Genomic DNA, 11,849 nt, shown 5'->3' with positions numbered 1-11,849 from the left:
CTTTGGGATTATGTGTCGCAGGTCCGCCACCACTCCTATCATAATATCGTTGAAGGTCACGATTGTTTCGTAGTCGTCACGTGGAGGGCGTCAAGCAACAGATTACTTCACAAAGGATTAGTTTCATGCCTCGACTGAACATAGTCGTTCCATGTGATAGCTCTTCCTCCTTCGCCCGCACCATGCCACAAGTGATAGAGAAACTGGCTAAATCGTGGCCCGCCAAGGAGCCAGGGTCGTGCATCCGTGAACGAAAGTAGTGTTTCGTACACAGCAACTCGGTGTCTTTCCAGCCGTGCCGCTATACCAGCCTCCACAAAACGACTTAGTAAATGGGCCAAAGTGCGAATATCAAACTCACAACAACACAGTGAGGTAGCATGTGTATACTAAATCGTGATTTATGCACAGTTTCTGCAAGCTGAAATATCCTATCCACCGACGCTTGTACACGTGGATCATATGACGATACCCCGCATATACCCTATCATTCTTCATCGGCTTCTGGGGAGAGGTGATAGGATTCAAGAACGCACCATATATATATAAATTAGTAGGACATGCCTCCATCCCTCTTGCACCGTAGCTCGTTCGATGTTGGCGTCCTCCGAAGCAGAACATTCGTTTAACATTGCATGGGATGGCCTCCAGGTCAAAACACGCTGCTCTAGGGTTTGCCAATCATCAAGGGGTACTTTAGAGCCAGCTCTCCATGAATTAACTTGTGCAATGATTTGAAAGAGTGCAAACGGAATCCCGTGGATCCACTCGAACCCATCACTCTCACATGTACCCTCATACCCATACTCTAACAAGGGTGGCACTCCGAGTAAAAACGACAGGATTGTGTCGTATAAAACGAATCGTGAGAGCTCGTACCGAGGTGAACCAAGTACACGGGGAAAGGAAACGGTCAAATTGCCATTTGGTTGCTCAGACAACAGGCCTGAGTCAGCTGCGATGAGTAGAAAGAACTTAGACAGCCCGGCTCGAAACAAACTATATGCCGAAGCACTATCTCTGAGGAAGAATCTTAGAACCGCTAGCTAATCGATTATATTATTAAATCTGCAAGATTACTAGCTAGATGAACCGTTTACCTCGATATGGGCCGCGAGGCAGTCCCCCACGTCTTCCAGCCGCGAACTACGACCAAAATTAGTAATGAACCGTCGTTCAAACTCATTGATCCAGTCAAGGTATTTCTTGAGTGGAGTATCATGGGTCCGGAAGTCATGGTTGAGCCCCTGGAGAATCATCGTCCCTAAGTACATGGCTCGCGTTGCTCTGCTGCCCCTCACACGAACCGCTACGGAGGTACGAATGGTGGGCGAGGGGGCCATAAACCGGAAACTGAGGACACTATAAATGTCTGTCAAATTGTAACTGCGAAAGGTACATCCAACACGGGAGCTTTACTCACACTCGTTGGCAATAAGTGCAAAGTAACTCTCTCTGGTAGCTTGAGCTCCATCGACCGAGGGAATAATCGATCGGTAAACATAAACATTCTCTTTAGCCGGATTATTTTTAGAACTTTTTGATCCGGAAATTGTATCAAAAGAGCATCTCGTGGTATCAGATTGATAAGTTCTTGATGATGAGTATACGATCGATCGACTTTGACTCTGTGACCATAGGTGGACGAGATCTTCCGAAGGGTTATCACGCGCAGGCAAGGTGTGTCCACTCGTCGTGCACGGTTGCCCTGCATCTACAATATAGGATCGTGTGACACCTTCCGTCGTTGTACTGGTTCGGTCTATTCGGTCTTCAGGCAGTCCAGCCGAAAGACAATCAAGGGCCTTAAAATCATGAACAGTTGTAAACTCGAGAGCGGAAGCCGGAGCCATGGGGTTTTGGACTCACCTTCGATAGAGAACCTTCTGCACGAATAGGTGCAGAGTCGGGTATATCGGGATAATTCTGACGTATCCTAACCCGAGGTTGGTCCTCCTCATACCACAGACATTCGTGGCCACCCTTCAAGCACCTATCGCAACACGGTCTAGACATGTCGCATTTTTTGTGCCTGGTGAAATACGATGCGAGTCAAAAAAGGCGAGCACGTGTATAAGTGTTGACAGACCTTCGTCCACATGTGCAACAACCAGTCGGTGGTGGACCAGGTATTGAAACGATATGAAACATTTTTTGGCAGGACAGTCACACACTTAGTCGTCTGTGTGTCTTGATAATGAGCCACCTAGCTCTCACAGTATCGAAAGTATGGTTGTGTCGGGACAGACTTGGACGAGGCAATACGAAACTAAGTAGTTGGGCTAACGACGGTAGGGTTTGTTCTCGGCACAACAGCGATGTACACTGGCCACGTGCCATCTCATACACATATGGAAACGGCCGGAAATATCTCGCTAAGAGATTGGTGTCTCGATTTGCGGCTCACCTGGGTATATATTGGGGGGGGGGGCTTGAAAGGTCTTATTTCTCATTTTAACACCACACTGTATAGTTAGCTCCTCTGTTGCGTGAAATATTGTCGCATGCCTAGCCAGTTGACCTTGCCAAGCTGGCAAGAGGCTCTCTGCCTTATTTTTGGCCTTGCCCTCAATGATTTGTTCCTATATGCCGCACGTCATTTTTGCTGTGGCTCTCGATGTCATCAATCGTAGTATTACCTATCTAGCTAAGCTGCGTTTGGAAAGATTATGTTCCGCGCCTTTTCTTCGTATTAATTTGCTGGGCGACTCGTTACTCGAGCCTTTTATTCCCTGCCGTTGCAATAACTATAAACAATCAAACCACTTGCCACTCGATTTCAAATATGCGCTACTCATCAGTTCGACCAAGCGATTTTCCGTCATTACCAAATTGCCCATGATTAGACACAAAGATGATTGGCTTATATATATCTTGCACGTGCTAGGACATGCATCAAGGGAATCGTACATGTGCACAAGCAAACACAAAAATGCTAGGCTTACATGAAGTCGTAATAGGAGACGAGGCCCAGATCACGGTTTGGAGAACCTCCCACAACCGCAGAGTGGCGGAGATCGTCCGAATTGAATATCGATTGAATAATTGGGTCGCAAGAAAGAAGGCTGTTTCCGGAACGTTCGTCGATACGAAGGAAAGAGTGGACTTCAAGTTGTGTGCGACCGAGGAATAAAAATACAATGTATGTTTTTTTTCTCTCTTGCCTCTTTCGCTCGCCACGCCTTTCGAGAGTTGGGAGATCCTCTACTAAAAGTGCCCACGACCAGCTAAAAGTGCCCACGACCAGGAGCGCCCACAGTTCTCCGCTCATGGAGTCTCATACTTCCCTATAGTACACTTGGTCGCCATGCGCTTTACTTAGTTTAGGGCAGTAAGCGATCATCAATCTCTCAAAATGCCATAAATACTAGCCGAATAAGACTCGGCGCATGCAGCACTGAGGACTGGGCGCTCCCGAGCACGTACGGACCCTCAACCTTTTCGTGGAAGAAGTTCACTCTGTAGCATGCATTCTCTAGTTTCAATCTGTCGGGCAGTTTGCCTTGTTTGTATGCACTTCTAATAAAAACGGACTAACAAAAAAGAGGTGGGTAGTTAAAATCGAGTACAAAACTCAGTTGGTACTCGACTCATGCTGATTCACCGCGAAAAGCCCATATATATGTAGTAACAATTTCGGAATCAGACTCGGTTATATGAGTAGAACTTCCACTAGCATGTTCGCGAAAGTGTTTAATTTCTAGGCTCCAATGGAGTTTAGATGAATTTTGGCTCTGGGGCACACTGCGATTTAGCTGCATTTATGATTTCACTTGCACTTACAAATGTATCATTTATAACGAATTAATCAAAAATTAAGGAAGGAAAAACGCAAAGGACCGGAGCATCTCTTAGAGTAAAACGCGCGCGCGTGTTACTCCAGCAAAGTCATCCCATGTTACAGCTGCCCCTCCCGCTCCCGCCCCATGCCACAAGCACCGAAGCAAGGAGCCAAACTCTGGCCCAGAAAAGAGCCAAACACGCCCGTCCGTGAAAGAAAGTAATTGCTTGTACACAGCAACCCTCTGCCTTTCCGACCTGGCCGCCAGACCAGCCTATCCAAGTAATTGCAAATTAGCAGCAAGTTTGAGGCGCATACACCAAGCTTACCACAACGTAGTGAGAGAACATGTGTACGCCGAGCTGCGAGCTGCCAACTGCTTCTCCAAGTTCGAATATTCGATCTACCGACGCTTGCACCCGCGAGTCGTGTGATGAAACCCCGCATATACCCTGGCAATACCAATGTTCCTCGGTTACACAGCAAGAAGGCCAACAAGAAAAGCAAGTACACACCATGTAGATATATATCAGCACCACATGTTTCCAGCCTTCCTGTACAGCAGCCCTAAGACAAGTAGCACTCTCGGCGATGGCGCTGTCGTTTAGCATAGCGTATCGTGATGTCCAGGACAGGACGCGCTGCTCGAGAGCTTGCCAGTGATCCAGAGGAACTCGAGAGCCAGCTCTCCACGAGTTGACCTGCGCAATAACTTGAAGTAGCACAGCAGGAATTCCGTGTACCCACTCATACCCAAAGTTCTCGTGCTTAGGGTCGGCGTTATGTTCAGTATTATATCCATATTCGACTAGAGGTGGTACTCCGAGTAGAAACGATGAGATTGTGTCATAGTAGGAAAATCGTACGAGCTCGGGTCGAAGGGCGTAGAGCATACGGGGCAATGAGATAACTAGGTTACCATCCGGCTCTTGAATCATTAGACACGGGTCGGTTGCCACAAGTCGCAGAAGCTTTGGTAGTACGCTCCGAAGCGCAGTATAACCTGAAGCACTATTTACTAGGTGAAATTTCAGAAGTACTAACTGATCTATTGCGTTATTTGCTGTGCTAAACTGTCGGTCGGATGAACCACTTACCTCAATGTGGGCTGCAACGCAGTCTCCTATTTCATTTGGAAGTGCATTACTACGCGAGCTAGCAGTGATTTTTTGTTCAAATCCGTTGATCCAGCTAACGCATCCTTTAGATGCAAAGCTGCGGATTCCGAGATTATGACCAAGCTTTCGGAGAACCCAGGCTCCAAAATATAGGACCTGCACTGTTCTAGTAGCCCCTCTCAGACTTTCCGCAAAAACATCACATGCAGTTGGCGCTGGGGGTACAAACCAGAGACCAAGGCGCTGAAAGATGTCTATGCTGCGCGATTAAACATAACTGAGTTAACTAAAGAGCGCTTTTACTCACATTCATTAGCCACACGTGACAGGCGATCTTCCCTGCCTATTTGCATCGCATCTATCGAGGGATACAAGGGCTGGGAAATTGACTCAATAAATCCAGTTGAGTCACTTCCGCTGGGCTTCATGCTAGAAGTCCGCTTAGTGAAAGTGAACTGCCGTGTCCGTGAACGCGAATATAAGACCAGTTGACTTGGATCCTGTGGCCATAAGCGGTCAAAGTCCCGCAAAAGACCTCCACAGACAGCCATATCTTTCTCCTTGGTTAATCTTTGATCCCTTGCTTGATATAGCTTTGTGATCCCAGGAGTTGAAGGTCTGGAGCCGTCCGCACTTGCACCAGTCAGGTCTCGTAAATCTTCTGACCGAGCATTCGAGAGACGGTGTGGTAACTAAAGTAATTGAAGAAAAGTGTGGTTTCGTGAGCGCGAGCTAGATTGATGAATGTACAAAGCTCACCTCTTCTGTGGACTCGTTAGTTGAAACACTTGTATAAACCGGCCTTTGATATGGTACGGTCGGTGCATCAGGGTAATCGCGGCACAGCCTAACTCGAGGTTTGTCTTCTTCGTATCCTAGGCATTCATAACCATCCTTTGCACACCTGTCGCAGCATGGCTTGGTCATGTCACACTTTTTCCGCCTGGCAAGCTGGCGTCAAAAAAGAACGACCAAGATCGTATGTATTAACTAACCTTCGCCTACATACCCGACAACTAGTAGGAGACGGACCAGGCATTGATACGATGCGAAGCATTTTGATGAAAGGGTTAAGACGCCTAACCTCGTGAGACTTTGCTAATCTACTCGCTTATATTTTATAGGCCGAGGACTATTAGTGCAGAGATCGTACGAAATAAGCTCATTTAAAATCGTGTTAGCCGACCTACTGCTGGCCCCAACCTATCAGCCAAAACTTTAACCCAGCCACTATGCTCACTATATAAATACATCGACTCTATTTGATGGAAGCAAGGTACCCTTGCTTTACGAATCTTGTGGAGCAGCTCAGCGATATCATATATGCCTTCCGCACGATTGTCGTTACCCGCGGTCAGACCAAAGGCAAGCTTATTTGAAACCTGGGCTTCTTTGGCCCTCCGTGCCTGAGATTGGGCGTGCGCACAGTAGAGCTCCCTCGATAGAGAACCCTTTGTCATAAACAAAGTGTCAGAAGTACTGAGCTTTTCGGATCTCGCCTTGTATTGTAGGCTTATGGATCGGGGATATCCCGCCGTTTATAATTGGCGGTAGTCGCAGTGGCGGTATTCAGTCCTCCCACAACTGCTGAAAGGTTTGGAGGTGCCCAGTAGTGTATAGCGGCTTCCTTCACCACATGCATACCGGGAATTTCTGAAAATACGTATGGCTGTTGGCCTACCATCGGTACTCGTCCTATTCTAGAAAAAGCTCCTTCACACAGAAAAACCCATATAGTTTTCAAGTGAGATAGGGCTTGAGGTCGACGGAGTAAAGCAGAGCCGCGCACAATAATACAGTCGGAGAATTTTCTCCGGTGGACAGTAGTGGTTGTGTGACAGATGCACGACAGGGAGGAGTGGCACTGACTGGGGTTTGTTTGAAGTCTTGGAGTTGTAGGAGAGTAAATCGGCGTTGCCGTTGGTCGACGAAAGCCTCGCTATCCCAATCCCAGAAGCCAGAAGCCAATATTAAATGATGTATGCTTTACTGTGCCGGAGATGAAAAATGTGGGTTAAGTTGGACGGTATGGGCCGGGTACCCCCGAATGCAACCCCAGTCAGCGACTCGGCGCCACTGTTGGCTGCCATGCATCTGTCACGTAACTTTCGTATACAGAAATAAACTCTCCGACTGTGCAAAATAGTCTGCTAGGCGTATGCTTCAGAGTGCTCCCAAACTTTTTTTTAGGGATTTGTAGATCTATCCTAACGTAAACAACGCCTAAGTGTTTGTCAAACCCCAGAATGGTTCTGACGAGTTTCGCATGTTGCTATATATTTTGTGCACTACTCACGGGTATAGAGTTAGTTTATCTTTGGACACAATAGGTCGGTCATCAACCCACGAATCTGCCCATCTCTTTCCAGTTTCATTGATATCTGATCAAAGTCAATTTGCTATCTTCCTACATTTATGGGCGTATGGACTCCCCGGGCCATACACGGATTTTCCAACTATCATCTTGTGATATATAACCAAGTATAGTGTAGTTTTATAACGAAATAAAACTATGTTTGATTGAATCGACACAGGGCTTACGGGTGCTGTACATGGGCAGTCAAGTCCGGCTCCGTGAGATCTCACGGTTACACAACATTGGTAGGTCTAGGATAATCCACCCAGCTGCTAACAGTGGGCACAACGCCTTCCGATCGGTCAGCTTTCATGAATTCATAGATCGGAGGCACGATTGGAGGTACTACGAGTCTACATCGCGTAAGCACCATATGAGGTTATAATCGGGCTTACTACGTGACGTTGGGGGCTGAAGCATATTTCTACGAAACAATATATTGCACAGAGTGAATGTTTTAGTTCCGTTTTCGTTAACAAAGTGGTTAATACTTCTTCCGTTGGGAGGCGCTCTTCAGCGGACAAATTGATTAGGTTTCAAGCAACTGGTGCGGTCGCACAGTACAGGAGGCGCGCGGAAGCAGACCACTTTACGTATTCCAAATATGACAGTGATCAGCGCTTACGCCAAGTTGAATTTCGGAGTGTGATTCGCGCCACGACTCCGAGCAGTCAATGTATCAAGACGAGCTGGGCTCAGATGACGCAAGTTGTTTTAATCGGCACGCTGCCTGCGCTGATATAATATTAGCTTGAAGGTGTCCTAGAACTATCTTTGCAGCAGTACCAGAGTAATGGAGGAAGAGCCAGTGGTCATATGGTGCGTTTCCCCGGCTTTACATTCGATTTACACTAAGAGATATGTCCGAAGGAAGAAGTATCGTTTGGTGCCGGATCGTCGAATAAACCTTCGTATCTCCGAAAAAATGAATTGCAAACCCACCTCTCATCACTGGACGCGGAGCTAGCCTCAATCGACGCGGAGATCCAGGCCTTGCAACAAGCCGTCAGAACATAGTGAAAGAGAAGGAAGCACTTCAAAGAGAATTAGCTACTACGCGTGCTCCTAATCGAGCTCTTAAAGTCTCTACCAGTGCCAAAACCGCCGGGACAACCAACTATGCCGATCCTGGTGGATTTGAATGGACAGACGACGTTAAGAAGAGGATGAGGGCTGTATTCGGGATCAAGGAATTTAGGCTGTGTCAAGAAGGGTATGTCTTATTTTCCTTTATTCTCGTATTCCCGTATTCTCGGAGCTAATATGTGATAGAGTGGTAAATGCTGTTATGGATGGCCGAGACGTCGTGTGCGTTATGCCTACTGGAGGAGGCAAATCCCTCACCTACCAGCTACCCGCGTTGGTGCTTCCCGGATGCACACTGGTCATTTCTCCCCTTGTGGCCTTGATCATGGATCAGGTTATGCATTTAAGAGAGAATGGGAGTGAGTTTTGTATTTATCTACTCGACCAACGTAATAGTATTAATGGGGATGGTAATAGTTGAGGCAGTCATGCTCACCGGCGCAACTAAGAAAGAGGAGTCCCGGTCTATAATGCAAAGATTAGCTCAAGCTGGAAAGTCCAAAGGTATAGTCGCTGCGGATAAGGTAGGAAGTTCGAGAGAGAAGCCGATCAAATTGTGTTACGTGACTGTAGGTGAAGCAAGCCTATTTGGTAGAAGCCCTTCTCACTTCAAATTGTAGCCTGAAAAAATAGCCAAGAGCAAGACGTTCACCTCGACTCTTGAAAAAATGTGTACCGCCGGACAATTGGCCAGAATCGTGATTGATGAGGCGCACTGTGTGTCTCAACTCGGCCACGACTTTCGGTAAGAGCACTTCTATTATAGTTACTTAATATTTCATTAACCCGTACCACCCAAGACCGGACTATAAGAAACTTTCCATTTGCGCCAACTCTTCCCGAATGTCCGATTACGGCGCTATCCGCCACATGCCCCCCAAAGGTGCTAAAAGATCTACTGGTGACACTTCGAATGAGACAGGTCACAGATGGCAACAGTACGCAGATCTCATTTCCTTCGATGAGCTGTTATTGATAGCCATGCTCTCCTAGATGCAAACACGTCGGACACCGTCTACTTTTCCGCGCCACTTTATCGTATGTCAAGAATGTAGATAAATGTTCTATATTATTCTGACTCGTGATGTCTAGGCAAGAACCTACATTACTCCGTGCTACCCAAACCTGCATCCGCGGCAGGAGCAATTCAGGTCATGGCCGATTACATTACACAAAACCATGCGGGGCATAGCGGGATTGTCTATGCCTGAGCAAAAAGGTATGTGATTAATGACTTCTTTGTCATTTGGTATTAATCACCATGGTAGGATACGGAAACCGTAGCTGAGGGTTGTCATCATACTCAAAAGGTGCGATTCGCACGGGTGTTTATCATGCGGATATCGGGGATTACGAAAAAGAGTCGCTGCATATTCGGTGGAGGAATGGAGAGGTTCAGGTTGTTTGTGCTACAATTGGTAAGTTGCGCTATCCCTTCATACTGATAGACGCTGATAAATGGGTAGCGTTTGGGCTTGGGATTGACAAGTCAAATGTGCGGTTCGTTTTGCATCATTCTGTAAGTCTCACCAGGAATTCTACGCCACGTTTTGGGGTGGCTAATTACAAATTTTCATAGATGTCCAAGTCATTAGATGGGTTCTATCAAGAAGTGGACGTGCGGGGCGCGATGGTAATGATTCAGATTGTGTACTATACTACCGTGGTCAAGATGCAACTAGGCTGAGCTCCCTCATTGTGGAGAAATCGGTGGACAAGAAAAGTGTGAGTTTAGTCTTCGGTCGTTCGCTTAAACTTTGTTGAATTGGTTTGCCACAGTGCATGATATGCTTCGATTCGCACAAAACTGACTGAATGCCGAAAGCTTTTATTTGCCAAGTAGGCGTAGTCATTTCTTGACGCAGTATTCCGATCTAACTAAGCTAGCTATTTCTCCGCATCCTCCTCTCTTTCGCTCTCATCCTGGACAACCGAGGCAGGTGGGAAGCTCACGCCTTGCGGGCATTGCGATAATTGCACTCGCCCGCCCGAAAGCGTAGCCAGCAAAGACGTCACCCTGGACGCATGGATCATCCTTCGAGTCGCCCAAACAATAGATAGCGAAGGTGGTCGAGTGACGGTTGGTATGCTTGCAGACTTGGTCCGTGGAGTGGGGGGCAAGTCGTTCCAGGTTCCTGCAGGAGGTGGGAAAGGGAGAAGACGAAAGAGTCAGGGAGAGAAAGTCGTACTGGACTTGGATGGGATCGCGGGCGGGAAGATTAGCCTATCTAAAGATGTGTGTATTTCGGTCATCGAGATCTTTGCTCTCCTGACTTGCTCCTTTTGCCAGGATGCTGAGGCGCTGATCATCCAGCTCGTTTTATCGGGTCATTTGAAAGAGATTTTCCACTCGACTGCCTATGCCATCAACGTCTACCTCCAACTCGGTCCTCAGGCTGTGCGCCTCACCCGTCTCGACCGAGAATCTGTAGAAGCTGGCTCTGGACCCAAAATTGAATGTACATTTATTCAACGTACATCCGGAAGGTCCAAGGCCGCTCCAAAAAAACAGGCCGCCAAATCGAATGTTGGGGGTAGAAAAGGCAAATCTAAAGCTACTATATCCGATGAAGACGATGGCGAAGATGAGCAAGTTGAAGATTTGACCGAACAGATTCGACAAGACGTTGCTTCTGCTGACTCTGACGACCTCGAGGACGCGGATGAAGAGGGGTGGAGTTACTCGATGATGCCCCGGAGAAAGAACGGTCAGGGGACTGGGCCTTCGGTATCTAACTCTGCGCGAAAGCGGCGGAAAATCGTAAGCGATGAAGATAGTGATGATGATGTTATTATACTATCTGAGTAGCTTTGGGGTGCGGTTCAACTGTATTTTTATATTATAGAGTTAATTATTGGCGAAGTTTATACTACTGCTTAGCACTGATTTGTCGGACTGATAGCGCGGTAATCGTGCCTCCTGTTTTGAAAGCCCATAAGCTCATCTGCGAACCCATGAATAAAGTTTTGACTAGCGACACAAACATCCCTACATAATTTCCTTATAAGTGTGCCCATGATCACGTAATGAGCTGCTGAAAATAAAAGCCACCGCCCCCTTGTCATCCCGGGACTCAGCAGTATATATCTCACAGATAGTCTGACAAGATCTAATACTCCGCAGCAAAGCTCATAGTAGTGAAAACCCAATTCGTGCTCGCTATCATTTCCGAACCTACATACCTGAGACGTTATAGGGATTCAGTGTGATCAACGACCCACTCACAAGGATAACTTCGATTCTGATGACCAGGCGATCTCGTTTAAACTGCCTGCACTTCGAATGGACTTGCTGCTCTGTAAACGAGATTTGTTAAAAAATCTCAATAAAATCGCCTAGATATTTATTTATGTAAATATTATCGATAGCATCAACATCGTTAGATAGAGGGAAGGCTGGTATGTCGGTAGGCCATGTAAAGTATCAACTTGTCGGATGTCACACCCACCTCTTGAATGCCACTGCACGGCCTGGATTTGTCTTGCAGGGCCTCTTCATTGCTAGGTG

General features: G+C 47.1%; 4 protein-coding genes across 4 annotated transcripts; 2 read left to right on the top strand and 2 right to left on the bottom strand.

The window, feature by feature from the left end:
• Positions 1 to 107: 107 nt before the first annotated feature.
• Positions 108 to 1,853, bottom strand: RhiXN_09062 (Fungal Zn(2)-Cys(6) binuclear cluster domain; the record flags this gene model as incomplete). Its single annotated transcript, XM_043328878.1, has 6 exons — positions 108 to 311; positions 582 to 946; positions 1,001 to 1,046; positions 1,101 to 1,247; positions 1,308 to 1,372; positions 1,424 to 1,853. 6 exons carry the CDS (start codon positions 1,851 to 1,853, stop codon positions 108 to 110), a joined length of 1,257 nt encoding a protein of 418 aa, XP_043180324.1.
• Positions 1,854 to 3,851: 1,998 nt separating this feature from the next.
• RhiXN_09061 (Fungal specific transcription factor domain) lies at positions 3,852 to 5,956 on the bottom strand (the record flags this gene model as incomplete). The annotated part of the gene is made up of 7 exons (XM_043328877.1): positions 3,852 to 4,055; positions 4,111 to 4,233; positions 4,297 to 4,824; positions 4,879 to 5,153; positions 5,207 to 5,591; positions 5,659 to 5,850; positions 5,909 to 5,956. The coding sequence occupies 7 exons, from the start codon at positions 5,954 to 5,956 to the stop codon at positions 3,852 to 3,854; spliced, it is 1,755 nt and encodes a 584-aa protein (XP_043180323.1).
• Positions 5,957 to 8,048: 2,092 nt separating this feature from the next.
• On the top strand, positions 8,049 to 9,552 carry RhiXN_09060 (DEAD/DEAH box helicase; the record flags this gene model as incomplete). Its single annotated transcript, XM_043328876.1, has 8 exons — positions 8,049 to 8,074; positions 8,349 to 8,468; positions 8,528 to 8,700; positions 8,759 to 8,910; positions 8,962 to 9,086; positions 9,142 to 9,279; positions 9,321 to 9,379; positions 9,434 to 9,552. The coding sequence occupies 8 exons, from the start codon at positions 8,049 to 8,051 to the stop codon at positions 9,550 to 9,552; spliced, it is 912 nt and encodes a 303-aa protein (XP_043180322.1).
• Positions 9,553 to 9,602: 50 nt separating this feature from the next.
• RhiXN_09059 (ATP-dependent DNA helicase) lies at positions 9,603 to 11,150 on the top strand (the record flags this gene model as incomplete). The annotated part of the gene is made up of 6 exons (XM_043328875.1): positions 9,603 to 9,621; positions 9,652 to 9,759; positions 9,808 to 9,860; positions 9,921 to 9,974; positions 10,167 to 10,180; positions 10,229 to 11,150. The coding sequence occupies 6 exons, from the start codon at positions 9,603 to 9,605 to the stop codon at positions 11,148 to 11,150; spliced, it is 1,170 nt and encodes a 389-aa protein (XP_043180321.1).
• Between the last annotated feature and the right edge of the window lie 699 nt (positions 11,151 to 11,849).

Source organism: Rhizoctonia solani, chromosome 5, assembly GCF_016906535.1.
Source record: "Rhizoctonia solani chromosome 5, complete sequence".
Taxonomy (NCBI): domain Eukaryota; kingdom Fungi; phylum Basidiomycota; class Agaricomycetes; order Cantharellales; family Ceratobasidiaceae; genus Rhizoctonia; species Rhizoctonia solani.
This window is presented reverse-complemented; position numbering and strand designations above follow the sequence as displayed.